The sequence below is a fragment of the Herpailurus yagouaroundi genome, unplaced genomic scaffold (assembly GCF_014898765.1).
Source record: "Herpailurus yagouaroundi ecotype Mexico unplaced genomic scaffold, PumYag 206, whole genome shotgun sequence".
NCBI classification, from domain to species: Eukaryota; Metazoa; Chordata; class Mammalia; order Carnivora; family Felidae; genus Herpailurus; species Herpailurus yagouaroundi.
The window spans coordinates 9,587,964-9,610,089 of NW_024412437.1; the positions used below are offsets into that span (position 1 = coordinate 9,587,964).

Here is a 22,126-nt window from a genome sequence, read left to right on the forward strand (position 1 = left end):
GCCAGCTCTCGCCAGCAGCGCGGAAGGGGCGGGGGCGCAGAGGCCCTCCCCTTGCCCCGCCTCCCGGTCAGCGCCCTTGGCCGCGGGCGCGTTGTTGGTTTCGGGTTGTCAGGCAGCGGCAGCGGCAGCGGCGCAGGGAGCCTGCGAGGGACCCGGCGGCGGTGGGGGTGCGGCTCGGCCATGCCCGCGGTCGCGGCCTGAGCCCCTCCACCCGCCGCAAGCATGAAGGACAGCAGGGACTCCAAGGACCAGCAACTCATGGTGAGACCCCGACACCCTCCTCCTCCTCGCCCCCGACACCCAGACCCTGACTCGGCGTCACCACCTGTACCCTCACCACCACTAAGAGGACACTGAGGACAAGGGATGGGACTGTCCAGGGCAACTTTCCCCAAGTCCTGGACGGCAGAAGGAAGGCACCGTGGCCATCCCGCCGGGGCCTGAAAAGTCAGCCTGGCTTCAACCCCACCCTCCCTTTACACCGTCCCGCCAAGGGGACCCACCCCATCCCCAAAGCTTGTGCATATGTCTCTGGGGCAACCCTGCTCTCTGATCTAGAAAAGTCAGGTCTTGAATCCAGAGAAGGGAAAGTGGGGGTTTCCTCGGGAACCAGAGCTGTCCCCTGGCCTCGTGGGGTTGGCAGTTTAAAGGGATTGGGAGTCACAGGTAGACAAAGAGCCCCCACATACCCGAGGAGCTGGCGTGGGGTCGAGAGTGGCTGGTCACTGGCTTGCCACACAGATACCGTCCAGTATTTCCTAGAAGTGCTGGAAGCAGCCAGCCCTCTTCCCTGAGTCCTGGGGTCTGGGGCAGATGAAGAGCAGGCGTCTGGGAGGCAGGTAGAGACCGAAGACAGACCCCTGGTTATCAACGATGCCGTGTTGACACGATGAGGGGGAGGCTCAGTGACCCCAAGGCCACCACCCCTCCCACCTCTCTCCCCATCCCCTAACTTCTGAGGCCTGGGAAGGGAGGCTTTCGTCGCCAGCAGGTGGGTGGTTATGGAACCGGAGGATAATGTCACCCCCAGACACCCCGCCTCTGCAGAGTGAGCTTGTGGCTCCAAAGAGGAGCTGGACCCCAGCCCCAAGAAAGCCCCAGGCTCTGGAATATTCTCTCTGGCGGTTTAGAATGTGTCTCTTTGAAAATGGCTGCCTTGGCCCACACGGGTGACGTGCCCCCAGGGCAGTGATGGAGAGCCTCCTGCTTCCCCCCTCCCCACAGAGGCTGAGGGGGCCGGTAGAGATGATCTGGCAGACAGCAGAGGTCCCTCGGAGGGTCTTATTAGCAGTATGTACGCATTCAGCAGGCATTTCCCCTTGGTCAGAAGAAATGCACCCCCTTGTACTTTGGGGGAGACCCATGCACAGGATGAAGACCCATCGTCTCTCCCTGGCTGTGCTCTCTCGGTGCCCTGTGCTCTCTCACTCTCACGGCGCTGTGCTCAGTGGGAATGTGGCCGCGGTTGTCGGGATGTCACGGTGAAGTTCCCTGGGCCCAGCCCCAACCTGCCCACCAGCCAGCCCCGCGCCTTTAGCTGCGGCGCATCATTCACAGACGCACAGACGGGCTGCTCCAGTGCCGAGGCTCCAAGTTCAAAGCCTTGGGGAGCTGCAGGTGCCTGATTTGGGCGTGGGACTGATGCAGGCTGGAGAAGCAGACTGCTGTCTCCCCCGGGGCTCTCCCTGAGGCCCCGGGCTCCCTGGGGAAATTCGCAGACTCAGATGCAACCTGCATGCTGTGGTCCTGCTCCCCTCCACGCGGGTGGTGGCCTTGAACCCCCGAGTTTTCCTTAAGACCAAGGAGGCCTGGGATGCCTGCACAGAGGAGAACCCAGGGGGCTTGCCCAGGGGAATCCTGGGGTCCTCTCATCTTTCTGTCTGTCCAGCCAGCTCCCTCCATCTAATCTCAGGCGTCTGGCCTTCCCTCCTAGGTGGCGCTCCGGGTCCGGCCCATCAGCGTGGCAGAGCTGGAGGAAGGAGCCACCCTCATCGCCCATAAAGTGGATGAGCAGGTACCCGGGGCTGTGGCCAGGAGCTACAGGGCAGGGCAGGGCAGGGCAGGGGTCTGCTGATACCTGGCGGGATAGGTACCTGCTCACCGGAGGGGAGGCGGGGGAGGAAGCGTCCACGTGGCTTGAGGCATCATCCTTCCCCCATCCACTGAACTCTCAGTTGTTCATGGATGACATCGTCAAGCAAACCAGGGTTCTTCTTCCAAGAAGCCTTTTCAGATTGATCCAAACGCAGCTGAAAGCTTCCCTAGCCTGGATGGGCCCTGAACTCCTCAGTCCGGCCATAAAATTTTCACACACTTTTCCATGTGCCCATGACGTGACATCCCCACCTCGACATGCCTGCTACCCACAGAGCACATATTTACGTGGTCTAGGGCTAAAGCCTACCTCTGGTTCATGTTTTGCAAAGTCCTTGGATGCCTGCTTGTTCTCCCGGTCCTCATGTTATTGTGATGAGGTGAGCGGGGCAGGCCCCATGTCGTCTGCACAGGAGGCAGTAAATATTTATCATGTACCCACGACACATGGGGGGCAGTGCTCGGAGCTGGAAACCCTGCCCTCACTCCGTTACTTTACAGTCCGGCACAGGGAGACAAAGTCAAAGAATTAACCCCAACAGGGGCTTCAAGGAAACGCATAGTGCTGTGAGGGGGACTTGACCCAGCACAGGGGTCGGGGAGGGCTCCCGTAGGAGACGGTGCTTGAGGTGGAGAAGGGAACTTAGGTTGTGCATGAAGGGAGACATTTCAATCAGAGGGCCTTGCCTGTGCAAAGGCCCTGTGGTGGGAGGGATTGTGATGCCCTTGGGTAGCAGGAGAAGCCCGTGTGGCTCAAGCAGGAGAGAGGGCCGAGAGGTGTGAAGTGAAGCAGAGGATGTGGCAGGGGCCAGACCACACTCTCTTAGACCATGGCCCAGATGTCTGTTTGGGGAGGCAGGGGAGGGCTCGGGAAGCCCGAGGGCCATGAGAAGTGAGCTGGAGGCAGACTGTGGGGCCTCTGGGCTCCCCTGGGGACAGGCACCTACTCCAGCCTCTTCCTTCAGCTCTGATGGGCACAGCAGGGGGTGACTGGAAGGACCCCATCCGTCTGGGGAGGCCCCGCGGGAGTAGGATGAATACACCCAATAGTCAAGTAGGCTCCGCCGTTTGCCGACTGTGTGGCCTTCGAGCGGGTTGCTTCTAGAAGCCTCAGTTGTCTCATCTGTAAGTGGGGGGCAGCAACCATGATGTCCTCTCTAGAGGGTCGTTGTGGGTTCAAGTACGCTCAGTGCTTCCCGGGTGCCTGGTAGGGGCACACAGTAGGGGCTTAATAGCTGTAAGCTAACATCATCGATCAGCGACTGACAATTCCCCAGAGCTGTCGAACCGTCCGAGTGAGAGGGGCCATCCTGATGAGCCAGAAGCCTCCTTCCAGGCAGGGGCCGCTCCCTGTTTGTCCAGCTTGTCCCCAAGAATATCAGGTCCTCGGGCCTGGGACAATGATGACTCTCTTTCTCTGCGGCTCCTGGCTCCTGGCCGGAGTGGAGGCTGACAGATATTAACTGTTGCTGATGGAAAGGCTCTGGTCTAGGGAACAGCCCATTGTGTGCCCACACACGGCAAACACTGGCTCCTTTCTGTCCCTGCAAGTGGAGAGGGAGGGTCCGGCCCGATCTGGCCAAACCGTGTCTCTGAGAAGGTTCTGGGCCTGGGCCATCCTAACAGGGCTGCCCCTTTGTCAGCGTACAGATGCAGGGAGGGTCGTCTGAGTGGCGTGGGCTCGGGGCTGTCCACATAGACACTGGGTCCTGCAGGGAGAGCGCTGGGCCTCTGGCCTCGAGTTCCTTCTATCCGCACTGGGTTCAAAGGTGGCTCACCTGGCCTGCGGTTTGGGTGTAGCCACAGCAATCGGCAGGCCGGGGACATCCTAAAACCCAGCCATCCCTCCGCTGACAGAGAAGGCCCTCGCAAGTAGGAGGTGAAGCCACGGGGTCCAAGAGACAAAACGGACAGCCCTCTTCCCTTGCCTCCTACTCTGACCTGTCTCCCATCTCCAGACCTTTGTCCCTGTCCGGTGACCCCCACGGTCTGTCTGCCAGGCCCCGAGGGAGGTTCGGGGACGCAGCTCCAGCGGCTTCACTGATGGGCCAGCGGGTGGGTTTAGCGCTGTCCATTCCTCCTGAGTTCTGAAGCCCGGAGGGCCAGCGGGGTGACTTTGGGGGCGCCCCCAGGCCACCATGGCAGGGGGCAAAGATGCACGTGGGTCCAGGCGGCCTCCCAGTGTCCTGCCTCCTCGAAAGCAGATGTGTAGTTGGGATGCAGAGTCTCCCTGTACCCACTGCTTTCCGTCGCTCCCCGGCTTGTGGCCGCCATGACCTATGTGGCCTGGCCCCACAGAAGGGCTCCCCAGCTCAGCTTCCTCTGGCCTGGGGCTCCGGGCTCTGCCTTTTCTCTGTGTCGGGTGGGCGGCTTTTCCCCTGCTGGTGCAGTCACAGGCTTCGGGGTGGGGAGCCCAGAGGTCACTGTTGAGGGCCCAGCCTCCTGAGCCTCAGCAGGGAGGCCGTGCGGCAGGGAGGTCCTGAGTTGGGAGAGGTGGTCTGAGAACTCTGTCACCCATGGGCTTGGGCCACTGTGAGGGGTCCGAGGACAGCCTCCCTTAGAGCTAGGCATTGTCCTCCTGGAGACGCAGGAAGTTATAGCAACAAGAATCTGCAAGGGGGACCCTCCCACAGGCAAAGTGTCCTTGGGGATCAGAGGCCCGTGTGCCTGGATTCTGGGGAAGCTAGGCTGAGGGTGTAGATTTGTAAAGGGGACGGTCTGGGTGCCCTGGCAGGCTTGTGGTCTTAAGGCCCCCTTTTTAATCCAGGACCCAAATCGTAACACCTTCTTTGGAGGATTTTGTGAGCTGATGGACGCCCGGCGCTTCCCCAGTGCCTGGCACACAGTAGGGGTTTAACACGTGTTAGTCTGTGTGAGGGCTGAAATGTAGGATGGTTTCCAGCCTAGAGGTGACTCCTGGCCCACTTCCTGCGTCCCTGCCTCCGGTGCCAGACAGAGTCTCAGCCCAGGGGTCCCCAGATGGTCACCTCCCCACATATGTGTTTCTGGAAGGCTTTTTGGAGGAGCTTGGTCTCCTAGTAGCACGGGGGTGGGACTGGACCCTGACACCAGACCCCTCGGGGATGCTATGGATGAACACAGATGGAGAGCAGGTGCAGGCTGAGAGGCTGCAGGGGGCGGGGGGGGGGGGTGGAGGGGCGGAAGCTCCACCTCCTCCCACCCCCACCCCACCCCCAACCAAGCCCGCAGCCTGCTGACCCTCCTCCAAGCCTTCCAGGCTGTTTACCTACAGGATTTAAGTCACCTGACAATATGTGTAATCCCATAATTAGCCTTTATCTGCTCCAAGCCGTATGTCACCCCTGCGCTCCTAGGGTCCTATCTGAGGGGCCACGCCCGGGGCCCTCAGGTCCTGGCGGGGGCCTCTGTCCTCATCAGAAGACAGGGAATTAAGAACCTGCCCCACCCCACCTCAGAGCTGTTGAGATGCTTGTAGGAGATGGAGTAAGGGAGAGCCCCAGCCACACACACAGCTGCTGTGCAGGAGAAAGTCCAGGGTGACAGGTGCCAAGGGCCACCGAGTGCTGTGGGGGCAGCTGGCCTTCCGCCCCCTTCCCTACACACACACCTTCCAGATGCTTCTCGGCCCCGTTGCCCCAAAGAGCTGAGCCTGGTGGGGGGCGACTGGGAGGGGGTCTGAGGGCTCCCCAACCCCTCCACCCTGCCCCGTGCCAAGCCATCTCCCCGCCCATCTTTCCACCCCCTCCCTGCCCCAGCCAACCACCAATCTACTTTCCGTCTCTATGGATCCGCCTGTTCTGGACATTTCGTATACGTGGAATCTTGTACTCTGTGGTCCTTCGTGTCTGGCTTCTGTCGCTGAGCACTGTGTTTTCAAGGGTGGTCCCCACGGCAGCAGGCGTCGGCACCTCCTTCGTTTCTGTGGCCGAGTCCTCGTCCATGGGATGGATGCGGCACATTTTGTCGGCCCCTCATCAGTTGATGGGCGTTTGGGTTGTTTCCCACCTCTTGGCGAATGGGGACAAGGCTGCCCTCACGTAAGGGTGCCCATACTTAGCGGCTGTGTGGGTGCCAGGCAGGTGTGCTAGTTCAAAAGGCAGAGACGTGGGCCCCATCTCCCCAGAGATGCTGCTTCAGCAAACCAGGGGTGTGCCTGGGAGTCCACCTCCCGCACGGCCCCTGAGGGACTCTGCTGAGGGTGTTTGCAGACCCGTGAGAGGTGCAGCCCTATCTGCGCCCTGTGGGTCATGGTTCCCTTCATCCTTGCCCTCAGGGCCCCCAGAGGCCCGTAGGCAGGTGGCGGCCTGGCCTAAGCAGCCAGCTGAGCCTTGGTGGATTTCTGAGCTCCGCGGGCTCCTTTCTGGTCTTTTCTGTCTAGCCTGAAGGGGACACCCTTCTTGGGAGCAAAGTCTCCCTTCTTGGGCCCTCACAGGATGGTACATTTACCACTAGTAATATGACCAGCAACAAATCCTCCTTCTTAAAGGAAAAGCAAACACAAATCCAGAAACAGCCTGACAGGGGTGATACCCACCTGGCATCAGGCTTCTGTTTTGCTCTGCCTTGTTTGTGCCCCGAGAATAAAGGGGCCGCACGCCGGGATCTGGGGGCCTTCCCAGATTCTGCTTCTCTGCTGGGCCTTCCTGAAGAGGCTGGCAGTTACTGGTATGGTTTCCTCTTTCAAGGCAATGGCCCTGTTGGCCCTCCCCGACTTCCAACTAGGAGGAACTTGAGGCCCAGAGAGGTGATGCAGCTTCCTCAACGTCACACAGCAGGGTCGCCCCTAAACCCGATTTGTGGCACCCCTTCCCTTGGAGATCTTCATTGCCAGCCTTGGAGGCTTGAGAAGGAAGGGTCTGGGTCAGAGGTTTTCAACTGGGGGCGATTTTGCCCTCCAGGGGACAATCTGGCAATGTCACAACCGGGAGAAGGTCACGTTACTGGCATCTAATGGCCAGTGATACTGCTAAGCAGCCTGCAGGGCACAGGACAGGTCCTGTCATCGCGATCCAGCCGAGAGTGTCAATAGTGCCGAGACTGAGGAGCTCTGGTCTGGGGTGCGCCATTTAAAGGCCAGAAAGGAGCCAGTTAAAACTGCAAAGCTGAGCGCCTGGGGGGCTCAGTCGGTTAAGCAGCTGACTTCGGCTCAGGACATGATTTCAGGGTTCGTGAGTTCGAGTCCCGCATTAAGTAAACTTGAGCCCCACTTCGGGTAAGCCCCACTTCTGTCTCTCTCTCTCTCAAAAAAATAATAATAATAATAATAATAATAGTAATAAAATAAAAAATAAAACTGCAAAGCTGATCCGAGCAGCTTAGTGGTTTGTAGCAGGAGGAATTTCTGTTATGCTTTGTTCGAGGTATTTCTCACCTAGGAGATGCTGGGGAGGAGCCTGGTTCTTCATGGGACATAGTTTACAGATTAGACAACCCTCCGCCCAGCCTGAGGCCCCCTACGTCCCCATGGGTCTTGGGTTTCTGGGCTCACAGTCTGGGACAATGGAAAGGTCAAAACCTGCACTGACTTAAGAGCAGGTCTGGGAGGGAGGCAATGGGGGCCTGCCCCAGGCCACTTCCCCCACTCCTGGCTTGGCCTCCTGCCTCCCCCCAGCGTTAGGAGGCCTCCATGTGCACTGTATGATCAATGTCCCCGTTGACGCCTCCCAGAGGCAGGTGCCCACCCGGGGATTATGAAGGGGAGTGCCCGTGCTGAGCCCGCCACTTTGGGGCCGCGGGAGGGGTTGGCCGAGGTCCCAAGTGGGTTCCAGAAACCCGCACCACCCCCCCGCCCCCCCCCCCCCCCGCCTGCACCAGGTGAGCCCGGTTGGCTGGTCGATGGTTCGCAAGGCTGCTGTAATGAAGTTCCACAGACCGGGAGGATTTAACCACAGAAATGGATCTTTCCACAGCCCTGGAGGCCAGAAGTCCAAGGGGTTGACTCCTTCTGAGGCCCCGAGGGAGGGATCCGTCCAGGCCTCTCTCCCCGGCTTGCAGATGGCCGTCTTGTCCCTGTGTCTCTTCACGTCGTCTGTTTCCATGTGTGTCTGTGTCCAAACCTCCCCCTTTCAGGACACCAGTCCCCCTGGATGTAGGGCCCACCCTACTCCAGAGGGACCTCATCTGAACCAATGACATCTGCAATGAGCCTATTTCCAAATAAAGCCACGATCGGAGTCTCGGGGGAGTTAGGACTTCAGCATTTGAATTTGGGGAGGACACAGTTCAACCCGTACGAGGCGGGCATTCGCTCAGCCAGGCTGCCTCTGGCCGGTCCATTCCCCGGGAGGCAGCGCTAGGCGGCCTGGTGGTTGGGACCCTGGATTCTGGGACCCAGCAGCTCTCCGTCAAACCAGCTCTGTCCTTGTCAGGTGCAGCTTTGGCACCTTACCTATCTGATTCCTCGTTATGACAAAAGGATCACGGGAGTGTCTGAGAAAATGTGTGCAAGGCACTCGGCACTGAGCCTGGAACACACGGGGGTCCTCGGAAAGGCAGCTTTATTCAGCAAACATTCCTTGGGCGGATGCTGGGTGCCGGCCAGGATGACATTTAGGGGGCACGTTGGAGGCCGCACAGGGGCCTCTCACAGCCAGGGACAGACAGCGTGTGCTCACGGAGGGGGCCCAGATGGCTCACCTTGTGGCCATCTCGGGCCTGTGCTCTGGAGATTCCAGGAGGTGAAGACAGGAGGGAAACTTCTTGAGCTCTCTTCCCAACCCTGCAGTTCTCACAAGAACCCCCCACCCCCAGGGCTTCTGAGCTGAGAACCACTACCCACAGCTCGCCTCTCACCCCACATAGCCTTGTTCACGCTTTTCTCTAGAATGTTCGCCTCACCTCCCATCTCTCTGCCAACTCCTACTCGTCCTCTCTCTCTCTTTTTTTAAGTTTATTGGTTTATTTTGAGAGAGACAGAGAGAGTGAACGGGGGAGGGGCAGAGAGAGAGAATCCCAAGCAGCCTCTGCCCTGTCAGCGCAGAGCCCGACGTGGGGCTGGAACTCACGAACCAGGAAATCATGACCTGAGCTGAAACGGAGAGCCCGACGCTTAACAGACTGAGCCGCTCAGGCGCCCCGCCTGCTCGTCCTTTAAAACTCAATTCCAGGGGCGCCTGGGTGGCGCAGTCGGTTAAGCGTCCGACTTCAGCCAGGTCACGATCTCGCGGTCCGTGAGTTCGAGCCCCGTGTCAGGCTCTGGGCTGACGGCTCGGAGCCTGGAGCCTGTTTCCGATTCTGTGTCTCCCTCTCTCTCTGCCCCTCCCCCGTTCATGCTCTGTCTCTCTCTGTCCCAAAAATGGATAAACGTTGAAAAAAAATTAAAAAATAAAGAAAGAAAGAAAGAAAGAAAGAAAGAAAGAAAGAAAGAGAGAAAGAAAGAAAGAAAGAAAGAAAACTCGATTCTGGCACCACCTCTTCTAGGAAGCCTTCCGGTGGTGGTAAGGCTGGATCAGTGTCCCTCCTTGTGCTCAGACTGCCTCCTGTAAAGTCAGACATGGGGAAACCACACGTTACTTTCTCTCTCCCCAGTTTACTGCCTGGTACATAGAAGCTTCCCTTGACCTGCACTCCCCGTGCTGCTCTCTGGGGCGGCAGCCACGAGGGCCCGTCCCCAGCCCTCCCCATGGCTCAGCTCACCTGGCCGAGGGGCACAAGGGCTCCATTGTGCCCCCGAGTGGAGAGGGATAGGGGGCGATGCTCGGGAGCGTGGGGCGTGGGCCGGGGCCCGGGCAGATGGAGACCCAGACAAAGGCCTCTTTAAGAGGGCTCAGGCAGCTGTGCTGACAATGTACTGATTCAGGAGCCTGGATATCAAAGGAACCAAATGTCCAGGGTGCCATGAACTTGTGGTGCCCAGAGATTGTTTGAAGGTGATCGGTGGGCGATGAGCCTCGGTGCGTGCGCCCCGCTGCGGGGGCGGGGGGGGGGGGTGGCGCCCCTCAGGCAGCCGGCCCTGCCCGCATCAGCAGGAGGGCTGGCGCCCGAGGGGGGAGACCTCCTTCAGGTTCCTGTCGCATCCCCCTGGGACCCATGCCAGGGGACTCAGAGGCAGCTTTATCTTCATTTGGATCTGCAACTTGATCAGGGCTCATGCTGCTGGCTTTAGAGCCTCACACAGGAACTGGATCCTGGAGGAGGCTGATAGGGCATTCGGGCCAAAGCCCCGAGGGGGTGGCTGGGGACAGGTGGGCACCCCAGTAACAGCACAGGCCCAGGCACCCCGCACTCAGCTTGCTGTGCCCACCTCGGCTTTGGCAAGCTATGAGGGGGCCAAGTCAGTGACCCCATTCCTACCCGGCATACGGCCCCCCCCCCCCCCCCCCAGCCTTCTGGAGCTGTTCCAGCCTCCGTCCCCGCCCCCCAACCCCCACTGGCTTACCTGAAATTACCTGGTTGGATGAGACTCCCGGGTGAGACTCCTGCAGCCCGGCCTCCTCTGGGGGCCCTGCGCTATCTTCCCTGTTCTCTCTCTTCCGTGAGACTCCCAGGAGAGGGCCCTGCTGGGACCCCAAGGGTCTTAGACCAGTCTGCACGCAGTGAGCACGGGTGTGTACCTACCGCAGGGGTCCAGGCGGTGAAGCATCATACACCTAAGTGATGACACGAGTGTGGCAGGAGTCCCAGGCTGTGGCCTTCCCAGGACTGGGCCTCCTAAATCCTGGTGCTCAAAGGGGGTGCACCCAGAGGGACCCACTGTGGATCTCCCAAATCCACGGAGCTGGGCTGGGCTCCGGGGCGTGCTCCTGCTGCCTTGCCCTCAGCTCCCTCTGTCCCTCAGAGTGACCGCCCGGCCCCGGCCCGGGCCCCCCCCCCCCCCCCCGCCTTGTCTGTTCTCCAGCCCTTTTCAGGGCTGGCGGTGGCCCTGGCTCTCCCGCTGACCCAGGAAGGGAACGCAGTCACTGTACAACCTGGGATGGTTCTAGGACAGCCCGTCCTCCTCAGTGCCTTGTCCTGTGTTAGGCCTCAGTTTACCTCCTCGGTGAGCATCTCCTCTCCAGAGTCTGGTTAGGTAGGGCTGATGTGCGCAGTGGGGGTGCTGGGGCCTCACTGGTGGGGAGAAGCCCTCCCACTGCCACACCCCACCTGGCACGGCCCCCGAACGAGCAGGTGGCGTGTGTCAGAGCAGGTTCACAAAGGTGCCCAGGAGCACAGACCACCAGGGCCCCACTGTTCCTTAGCTATGCGACTTTGGGCCTCGATGTCCCCATCTGGGAGCAATAATTATGAATTCATGGAAAAGGGCTCAGTGGAGATGAGCCGATGTTACTACGTACCAGGAGGAAGGGCTGGGTGTAAAGGCGCCCACGCCGTCCCTCATTATCACCTGCCCTCCCCCTGCAAGTAAAAGTTGCCGTGGGACCGTCATGCTGGCTATAACCACAGTCCGGCCCTGGAGCGCAGCTGAGACTCGTTTTCCCCTGGATGTCCCTCCCAAGCCGAGGCGCTCCCCGACACAGAGTCGCCTCGCAGGGGGCACCTCGATGGAGCGGCCGGGGCGGGGGACAGGGACCTGACCTGGAGGCTCCGCTCCTGGGGGGACTCAGGCAGGCGCAGAGTCGGTGGCACCCTGGTGGCCCCCTCCACGGTGAGGGTGGGGTGGCCCATTACCTGCGTCACCCACACTGTCCCTTGAGCACTTAGTCTATGTCTGGTGCGGTGCCAATACCCGCCACACACATTATCGCCTGGGCTCTTCACAGTCCTGCAGGCGGTTGATATACCTGTCCCATCTGGTGGAGGAGGTGACCGAGGCCCAGGCGGGTTAAAGTGTTCACACAAGGCCATGCCGCTAACAAGACGTAGGATGGGCATCCAGACCTTGCCCTGCCTCGTCCTAAATCCACCCCCGACTCCAGCCCTCCCACACATCTTTGAATGTCTTCTGGTATTTCTGTGAGTCTGGGAACTGTCTCTTCCCGCTCCTACCCTAGGCCAAGAGCCTCTGGCCAAGACCTAGTTTTCTTCCTCTGCACCTGTCCTCAGAGTCCGGGACCAGGCTTAGCACACCCAGGACACTTGGGCCGAGGGAGGGGCAGAGTGGAGCTGGGTGTGGAGTGGGCTTGGAGATTGTTCTGGAAAATGGGCCCCTCGATCACCCTTGGAGCAGAGGAAGAACCTGGTGAGGTCCCTTGTGTATCCCCCAGCCACCCCACCTTCCCCCACACACAGAGCACAGATGCCCCTACCCTGCAGGGAGGGAGCCCGGAATAGCCAACCTGTACCCTCATCCTCGCCTCCAACCCTGGGTCCCTCCATCCACCCCCAGCTCAGGGTCAAGGCTGCAGGCACCATTGATAAGTCACCCCAAACCCCCCTCTCTGACACAAGTGGGCAGTCCCCAAGCCTAGCCCACTTCCCTCACCTCTGTCACCCAGCAGCCGGCGGCCCTGTGCTCCACCCCTGGGTCTCCCCACTGGCTGGGGGCAGGGCGCAGAGGGGTGAGGCAGGCAGGGTCTCAGGTACCACGCAGAGGCAGTGAGGGGGCTGCAGGCTTTGAACCCAGATCCCAGGTTTTGAGTCCAGGGTTCCCCCTCCTGCTTCTGGTAGCTGAGCTTGGACAAGTTACTCCTCTGGGCCTCGGTTTCCTCATCTGTAGAGTGGGAATAATTATGGGCCTTACCGCCTGGCCTTGGAGTGGGGGGTTAAGCAAGTCCCTGCACCTAAAGGGCATAAAGTAGGTCCTGACCCAGAATAAATGTACAGCAAATGTACCAGTTGTTACTGGTCCTACTTCTCTGGTAGAGGGGCCTGGGGCACCCAGGTCTGGGGCCTGGCTGGCTTGGGGCACCATGACGCCATCAGCTCCTTTGACACATTGTCAGTTGTTAGGGAGGCTTCCCCTCTGGGCATCCAGAGCCCAGCGCCCAGATCGGACGCCCGAGGGGCTGAGCCTGGGGCTCAGGAGCCTGGGGCTGAGCAGCTCCAGGACCTCCAGGAGGACCCCTCCCACTGCTCAGCCCGTGTGCTGGGCCAGGAGAGCTGAGGTCAGTGTTGCCATTGGTGTGGGCCTGGGGCTCCCGGGTGACTGCCAGAGCCCCCTCGGGGACCTTTGCAGATGGTGGTTCTCATGGACCCAATGGAGGACCCCGATGATATCCTTCGAGCACACCGTTCCCGGGAAAAGTCCTACCTGTTTGACGTGGCCTTTGACTTCACCGCCACCCAGGTGAGGGAGGGCCCGGGCCTAGGGACATGCAGGAGCCCCTCTCCAACCTTTGCCCCACCCGGGAGGGAGCCCTCAGGCGACCCGGCCGTGGACCCTCAGCCCTCCCTCTACCACTTGCTCCCTGGCCTCCATGGTACCGCGTCCCCGTGCGTGCAAATGTGTGTGCGCCTTTGTGGCTTGTGCCCAGCCTCAACACATAGACAGACCTGAGTCAGTGCACGGACGCCACCCTCCGCAGGCACCCACACGGCACACCCCCAGGCTGGCCCCGCCCCCGGGAGCTGGAGGAAGGTGCTTGGAGCCCATCTGGCGCCGGGAGGAGAGTCTCGGGGAAGCCGACACCCTCCCAGATACCCCTCTTCTTGTCCATCTGGGGGATGCTCCCAGGAGCAGATGTAATGCGTCCTTGGGGCGGGGGGCCAGGAGCCAGCAGTGGGGGCAGGTGTCTCAGGTGTCCTGAGCTCTGTTTCAGGCTGGTGAAAGCAGAGACACCCACCCCCCACTCCCCGCCCCTACTTCTCGGGCTGAGAGCCCCAGAAACAGAACCTGCTCCTGCCCCGGGCCAGGACATGCCTGTGGCTGTGTGTGCTCTGTCCTGCCTGTACACCAGGCCCCTGACAATCTCCTCTTCCCTGCAGGAGATGGTGTATCAGGCCACCACCAAGAGCCTCATCGAAGGCGTCATCTCAGGCTACAACGCCACTGTCTTTGCTTACGGCCCCACAGGTGAGGCGAGACCCTGGGACAGGACCGTATGCCCATTCTGACCCCCTGGCCTCAGCTGAAGCAGGAGTCAAGGATGTGGCTTGATCCAAATGCCTGCAGGGCCCTCTGGCCACAGAGGCCCCCATCCCCAGCCGAGAATGCCATCCTCCTCGCCCCCCTACCTCCCTGGCCATTTGCGGGGTCCGGCCTTGGGGACAGACTCAGGTGTGGCAGGGAGAGCCCTGGTCCGGCTGAGCCGTGCTTCCGGCCCCCAACCAGCTTAACCACCACCTTGTTCTGCCCCAGGCTGTGGGAAAACCTACACCATGCTGGGCACGGACCGTGAGCCTGGCATCTACGTTCGGACCCTCAATGACCTCTTCCGTGCCATTGAGGAGACCAGCAATGACATGGAATATGAGGTGTCCATGTCCTACCTGGAGGTGAGCCCTCCCCTGACCCCAGCTTCAGCGAGAGGCCCGTAGGGCAGCCACACGCATTCCGTTGGCCCCATTTTGCCAAAACCCCGAGGTTCAGAGAGGTTACACAACCAGGCCAACATCACACAGTAAGTGAGGGAGCAGGGAGTCAAACTCAGGATCCTAGAGCTTTAAAGCCAAGCCCTGCCCCTTTTGCCACAATCCAAAGTAGCCTTGTCCCTGAGCAAAGACCTCAGCCACCCTCCCAGATGACGCCACACCTCAGCACCTCGCCATCATCAAGGGCCCCTGCCTTAAAGCAGTATCTGCCCTGCCAGGCCACCTCCAGGAACCCTGTGTGCATGGGTACAGGTAAGACCCGAGTACCTGGACAGGCTTGAGCCCACTGGCCTGGGTTACCCGGCCACAGCCTCTCCCGTGCCCACCCCGCGGGAGTGCGACTGCCAGGCACCGATGGGACAGCAGTGGTGGGAGCGTGCAGAGGCAGAAGAGCTAGTGGGCTGCGCTCCACCTGGCTCCGGGCCACCCTGGCTCCCTCCAGGAGCTGATAATCTACTGGGTGACAGCTCAGGAAGGGCAGTGATTGCTCCCAGCCACTGCTCCGGGGGCATGGTGTTGACTCAGCCAGCAAGATGCACTTGGGGGGGAGGGGAGGTTGCAGGGAGAAGTAGCATAAGGGTTGCCTAGCAACAGGCAGGGCTGGCCATCGGTCAGGTCCCCATCTTCTGCCCGGTGCCCAGCCCACCTGCACAGGGGATCCCACTTGTTTCTGAGGGTTTCTCTATCCGAGGCTCTGGCAGCCGGATGTTTCCCTGTGGACGCTGAAGTTGCCTTATCCCCACCCCGTAGAAAGGAAGGGGTCTTTCTCCTTTTTAAAAAAAAAAATATTTATTTTGAGAGAGAGAGAGTGAGCATAAGCAGGGGAGGGGCAGAGAGGGAGAGAGAGAGAGAGAGAGAGAGAGAGAGAGAGAGAGAGAGAGAATCCCAAGCAGGCTCCCCACTCAGCGCAGAGCCTGACGCGGGGCTCCAACTCAGAGCCGGGAGATCATGATCTGAGCCACAATCAGGAGTCAGATGCTCAACTGACTGAGCCACCCAGGCGCCCCAGGGGTCTTTCTCCTTAACCAGTTACCCTGAAAGGAGCCTGGGGCTCCCAGGCTGGGGCTAAGAATGTGTGAGCTCCTGTCCCCTTCTTGCTCAGGAGGGATGGGGAACCTGGTCCTTGCCTGGACCACCTGCCGTTAGTCTCCATTAACACCCCTCTCCCCCCCCCCCCCACATCAGATCTACAATGAGATGATCCGGGACCTGCTGAACCCCGCCCTGGGGTACCTAGAGCTGAGGGAGGACTCCAAAGGGGTGATCCAGGTGGCTGGAATCACTGAGGTCTCCACCATCAATGCCAAAGAGGCGAGTCTCGTGCAACCCTTGGGGCAGTGGAGAGGGACATTCACCCATGTGGGCAGGAGGGGACGGGGGACTGCAGCCAGGGCGCCACTGGGGGCTCAGCTGGGGCCGGGGTCAGGACAGATGCAGAGAATCCTGTATGACTGCGCAAGCAGGGGGCGCTTGCCCCTGACTTCATGCCCTTCCTGGCTGCGCTGCCCCTGGGGACTAACCAGATAAGCAGCCTCCCAGCCCGCCCACCCGCCCTGGGCCCCTTCGCAGCCCCACCCTGGGCCCCTTTGCAACCTCTAAGAGGAAGGACGTCCCTCCCAGATCCCCAGGAGTGACGTCCTTCCCACCTCTCCACGCAGATCATGCAGCTGCTGATGAAGGGGAACCGGCAGAGGACCCAGGAGCCCACGGCGGCCAACCAGACGTCCTCCCGCTCCCACGCTGTGCTCCAGGTGGCTGTGCGCCAGCGCAGCCGGGTAAAAAACGTCCTGCAGGAAGTGCGGCAGGGCCGCCTGTTCATGGTTGACCTGGCTGGCTCTGAGCGTGCCTCCCAGGTGAGGTCAGCTCCCCCAGGACTGGGGAGAATGTTTGGGGGGACCTGGGGGGAGGGCAGGGATGCTGAGCTCCTGGCTTCCCAGGAGATCAGGTCGGGGAAGCCATCTAGGGAGGGTAAGCATGAAGGCTCCCGCTCGGTAAGGGACTGAGGAATGTCACAGAGGTGCACGAGGGGAAGGGGTGGGGGTGGGGTATCCTGGCTATTTGTGGGAAAGATCCTGGGATGAGGAAGGTTTCCCCAGGCAAGGAGACCAGCTGCCCAGGAGGAGGGGTGCTGGGAATGAGCGAGTCCACATAAGGAGCTGGGGCAGGGGAGACACACATCCCCGGACTCAGGGGGCCCTGCCGACCACGCTGGGGAAAGAGGAGGGTCCATTACCCTTTCTCAGAACACCTATCCTCACCCTGCCAGCCTGGCACTGCGGCCTCGACCCAACAGCACCCAGTACCCAGTAGGTAGGCCAGGCCCCCCTCCTTCAGGCAAACTGGGAGGTTTCACAGTCACCCAAGTGATGAGGCCAGGTGATGTGACTGCTAGCAGATGCAAGGGACAGGATATCGGGCCGGGGAGAATTCAGAGGGTTTCATGTTTGAACTTGTGGACTTGGGTTGAAACAGAAGGGGCGGTTCAAGAAACACACCCCTCTCTGCCAGGAAGGCCTGAGGGCTTCCTGGAGGGACCCAGGGGAGGGGAGCAGCCAGGGAGAGGAGGTGCGCCAGGTTTGGGGGGCCGGGCAGCTTTGAGCAGGGCTTCTTCAGCATTGACAGTGTCCCTGCAGGCCAAGGGACAGGAGGGGGACCCCACACACTCACACACATACACACTCGTTTCCCTAGACACTCTCTCACACGTACACACATTCTTTCTTACACACGCACATGCGCGCACGCGCGCGCGCGCACACACACACACACACACACACACACACACCTCCTCCTACCCCCACCGCCACCCCACCCCCGAAGCCTGGGGCGCCCTCTAGAGCCACGTGCCTGTGGTCTTGCCAGCTCTCAGCCTCCCTCCACGTCTTCCTTGGTGACATGGGGCCAGTCTTTGGGGGGGGGGACAAAGAGCCAGGCTCTCGGCCCTCCCCTGAAGCCTCCAGTCTGTCACTCTCCCCTGAGGCCTTCCTGTTCCCTAACCCTAACCCTAACCCTAACCCTAACCCCCCAAGAGACCAGGCCCTGGGGCACCTCCACATTCCAGGCCCCTGGTGGGGGGAGGGGGGAGGGGCTTGTGGCCCACCCAAGACCACCCAGGGTGCAGGTGAAGCCCCTCCCCCTGCCCCACAAGGGCCCTGGTTCTGCCCACTTGCTCACCCCCCTCCCCAGACACAGAACCGTGGGCAGCGCATGAAGGAGGGGGCCCACATCAACCGCTCCCTGCTGGCCCTGGGCAACTGCATCAACGCGCTGAGTGACAAGAGCAACAAGTACATCAACTACCGTGACAGCAAGCTCACGCGGCTCCTGAAGGTACCAGCTGCGGCCCCGCCTGGGCCCTGGGCCCCGGGCCCCCAGAGCAGGGCTGCCCGATTCAGCAACTAAAAATACAAGACGCCCAGCGACATTGGAATTTCAGACAAACGACGAAATTTATGTGAGTAGAAGTACATCCCATGCAGCGTTTGGGATATACTTGTACTAAAAAAAAAAAAAAAATCGTTCATCGCTTATCTGTAAAAAAGATTTTTCAAGGCGTGGTGTATTTTTTCTGGTGGCCCCCACCAACCAGAGGGCGGCGCGGGGGGGGGGGAAAGCCCACCCACGGGCCCCCCCCCCCCCCCCCCCCCCCCCCGCACCGGGCTGCAGGCCTGAGGGAGCCAAGAGCTGCCTGGGTTGGGGGGTTCAGGTGTCTGCTATTTGGGGGCCCGCCCCTGGCTGGGCCGTGTTCGGTGCTTCATTCCACTGGCTTCTTTCTTCCTGAAGCAACCTCGTCATTGGGGAAATACTATTTCCATTTGCAGATGAGGAAACTGAGGCACAGAGGGGTTAAGTAACCTTCCCAAGGGCCCAGGATAACACAGGCTGGAAGGAGGATCCAGACAGAGTCTGTGGCCTAATATCGCAACTGCGGCGTTAGCCAAGCCCCATGTCAGCCCGCCCCCATTACTGTGCCCACAGGCCACCGGGAGGTGGGGATGGTGACACAATTGAGCCTCAGCTTTCTCCCCACTCCCCCCGCCCCTCCCCAGGGCTGTTCACACGGAGCAAGGGAGGGGGTGGCCACAGGCCACATTCAGACTTCATACAGGGGTCCCCATCCCCCATCTCGCACTCCAGCTGAAACAACTGTGCCATCAGCAGTCAGAAATGGGGGGCCGGGGGGCCCCTTGAAAGGCCAGAGGTGATGGGAAGGGGGGGGGGCACCTCTCGCTGCCTTTCCTCATGAGGGGAGGGAAAGGGAAAGCCGGGAGGCCCTGACCTGGATCAGATACTTGAAATCTGCAAATGGGAATGTGGAGAAGAATCTGGAAGTGGGGAGGAGAGACAGCAGGGGGACGGGAAACATCTGGACCCAGGGGAGACCATGTGAGGCCCAACACCAACACTTGTGGGTGAGTGCGAGCATCTGTGAGTGTGCGTGTGACAGAGCGAAGGAGAGCACATCTCGTGGAGGGCATCGTGGACAGCCCGGCAGGAGCAGGGTCCCAGGGAGGTGGTCCCCGGCTGACAGCAGCCCGCCCTCCCTGCCATCCAGGATTCCCTGGGCGGGAACAGCCGCACCGTGATGATCGCCCACATCAGTCCCGCGAGCAGCGCCTTTGAGGAGTCCCGGAACACCCTGACCTACGCTGGCCGGGCCAAGAACATCAAGACCAGGGTGAGGGCCCTGCCAGGAGGGATTCCTGCCACCCCACCCCATTCTCTGGCACCAGCCACCGTGGCACTGGCCTCCTTCCCTAAGTCCAATGTAACCCCATGCCATTCCCCACACCCTCAACACCTGCGTGCCTGCCGGGAAGCGCACCGCTCCCGAGGGCCCCCTTCTCCTCGTTCAAGGTCATGTGCCCCCTGCCCCATCCCCTTCCATCTCCATTTTCGTCTTCAGATACCCGTTCAGACGTTTACATTTCAAAGCCCGTAACCTAACAGGCCAGCAGAGGCAGCCGATCTGAGCGCTTTCACATGTCACCTCATTTGTTGCTCAAGTGAGGCCAGATTTACTATGCTCCCATCTCGTGGTTTAGCGAAATGAGGCTGAAGGAAGTTAAATGACTCCCCAGCTGGGCACTGAAACTAGAAGTGGCCCTGCCTGGTTTCGGAGTCACCCTCAGGCAAATGCATTAGAATCCCCACCACCTGCTATAGGAAGTGTCTTTTTTTAACGTGTATAAAGTTTACTTATTTTTGAGAGAGCGCGAGTGGGGGGAGGGGCAGAGAGCGAGGGAAAGAGAACTCGAGACTCTGAGCTGTCAGCGCAGAGCCTGATTCAGGGCTCGAACTCATGAACCACGAGATCATGACCTGAGCCGAAATCAAGAGTCGGACGCTCAACCGACTGAGCGCCCCCCACCCCCGCAAGGCGTCCTGGAAGTCTCTCTACCCGCGTGGGTGGAAGGGTGGGAATGTTCGCCGCCTGAGAGCTAGAACTTAGCGAACGCTCCCCCGACCCCGCACTTTGTCAGCTACTGTCCAGGGCTTTCGGTTTTATTCCAATCCTCAAGGAACTTAATGGGAGGAGGAGGCATGTCCTTGAAAAAGCTCACTGATAATTCAGAATGTTACTAAGACAACAGTACCTGCTGAGGCCACTAGGGAACAGGGAGGTGGGGGTGAGCTGGCAGAACTCGTTGGGGCGCTTTGGGGACTGAGAGTGGGACTCTGAAGGATGAGGAGGACAGTCCAGAAGCAGCAGTAAGAGGAGAGGTGTCAAGGGCAGGAAGGAAACGGTGTCTGTGGTAGTGGTGGGGACAGTAGGACAGTTCCTCAACCAGAGCAGAACATTCATGGAACAGTGCTTTAAAAAAAAAAAATCGAGATAGCAGAGGGCCCCAGTGAAGGAACCAGAGCATTTCTCCGGAGCAGTAGGGAGCCAGTGAAGGTTGATGAGCAGAAGCAGCATTTTAGGAGCACGGGTCTGGCAGAGGCAGGGGGTGGGATAGGTTGGGGGGCTGGAAGCAAGGGTGGGGCCATTATCATCATCCAGGAAGACTAGGGAAAGAAGAGAAAGGAAGACCCTGCAGGCAGGCCCCAGTGTCTGGGGTGACTGTACCCGCCCTGCCCTGTTCCGTGCTCTCTGCAGGTGAAACAGAATCTGCTCAACGTCTCCTACCACATCGCCCAGTACACCAGCATCATCGCGGACCTGCGGGGCGAGATCCAGAGGCTCAAGTGCAAGATCGATGAGCAGGGTGGGCGGGGCCAGGCCCGGGGCCGGCCGGAGCGGGGTGACATCCGCCACATCCAAGGTGTGTGCTGGGAGCCCAGCTCAGGCAGCCCTCGGGGAGGGGAGGGGGGGGGATCAGGCGGTGCTGTGCTGGTCTCAAATTCCCCGGGGAGGGGAAGGAGTGGGGGGGGTGTCAGGCGGTGCTGGGTTCAAATCCAGACTCGGGCATTTTCTGGCTGGGCGCCTTGGGCTACTCACTCAACTGCTCTGAGCCTTCCGTCCTGCAACTGTCAGGTGGAATCCTCATCTCCGTTTCAGAGACTTGACAGTAATTAAGACTGGGTGAGATCACACAAGTGACAGATGTGTGAGCATTTAGCTGCGGGGGGCACCACTCTGGGGCTACAGCGTAGGGCTGTGAGGCCGCGCCCAGCATCACTGGACCGAGTACCATCCTCTGGTAGATTTGTTGGCTCTGATGGCTGTCCAGCAGATGGCAGTAAAGTGTCTAAGGGGCACCTCTTTATAGTTGACATGAAGGTTCTGGAAGGACGAGCGGAAGCCCGGTTCACACAGAGGAGCTGAGAATCACCTTTGGGTCACAGCCTGAAGCCTCGATGTGGGGGTGGGGTGAGGGAGGAGGCAGCAATGTAGGAGGTCTTTTGGGAGGAGGTGGTGGGACAGGAAATGGTTTGGGAAGAAAGGGATGAAGGGGGGGGGCGACCCAGGCCCAGACTTCCCCACCTGACCGTCCCTCCTCCACTCACTTCCTCTGCCCCCTCCCCCCCATCCCATCCTCTGGGCAGCCGAGGTCCAGCTTCACAGTGAGCAGGGCGAGCAGGCTGAGATGGGACAGCTGCGGGAGCAGCTCATCAGCGCCTTCCAGGAGCAGATGGACGTTCGGAGGCAGCTGCTGGAGCTGGAGAACCACGCCATGGAGGTCCAGATCGACACCTCCCGCCACCTGCTCACCATTGCCGGGTGAGCACCGCCTGCCCGGGCGCCGTCCAGGTCCCAGCCGGGGCCTGGGACAGAGGGGGCTGCGGGCTGTCCCCCCGCCCCCTCCCGTGGTCTGACTCCCCCGTTTCCGGGGGTGGCGGCCGCGGCAGCTGGGAGCACGAGAAGTCACGCAGGGCGCTCAAATGGCGGGAGGAGCAGCGGAAGGAATCCTACACCAAGGACGACAGCGAGAAGGACTCAGACACGGGCGATGACCAGCCAGACACCCTGGAGCCCCCGGAAGTGGCCTCGGCCCGGGAGAGCATTGCTGCCCTGGTGGGCGAGCAGAAGAAGCTGCGGAAGCAGAAGGTGTCTGGGGCTGGGGGCGGGGCAGGGAGAGTCCAGAAGGGGCTGGGGGGGGATGGGGGAAGAGGGAGACGGGGGAGCTCGGGCCTTTGCCCCTCTGTGACCTCCCTGAATTCCTTCTTTGTGCCTCACTTACTCCTCTGTAAAACGGGA

The 22,126-nt window shown here is 60.5% G+C and overlaps 1 protein-coding gene across 3 annotated transcripts in view; it reads left to right on the top strand.

Moving 5' to 3' along the window:
• KIF19 (kinesin family member 19) overlaps positions 1–22,126 on the top strand; it is a 26,322-nt gene continuing 4,196 nt past the window's right edge. Inside the window, exons 1-12 of one of the 3 annotated variants that reach the window (XM_040452289.1) lie at positions 2–261; positions 1,934–2,014; positions 13,130–13,240; positions 13,879–13,966; positions 14,252–14,388; positions 15,670–15,795; positions 16,143–16,337; positions 17,671–17,814; positions 19,040–19,162; positions 20,585–20,750; positions 21,475–21,649; positions 21,778–21,976. In XM_040452289.1, the coding sequence (XP_040308223.1) occupies positions 223–261; positions 1,934–2,014; positions 13,130–13,240; positions 13,879–13,966; positions 14,252–14,388; positions 15,670–15,795; positions 16,143–16,337; positions 17,671–17,814; positions 19,040–19,162; positions 20,585–20,750; positions 21,475–21,649; positions 21,778–21,976 (1,584 nt within the window). In that variant the 5' untranslated portion in view covers positions 2–222. Of the gene's footprint in view, positions 262–1,933; positions 2,015–13,129; positions 13,241–13,878; positions 13,967–14,251; positions 14,389–15,669; positions 15,796–16,142; positions 16,338–17,670; positions 17,815–19,039; positions 19,163–20,584; positions 20,751–21,474; positions 21,650–21,777; positions 21,977–22,126 lie in introns of all 3 variants that reach the window. The other 2 variants (XM_040452288.1, XM_040452290.1) reach the window with 2 other exon arrangements.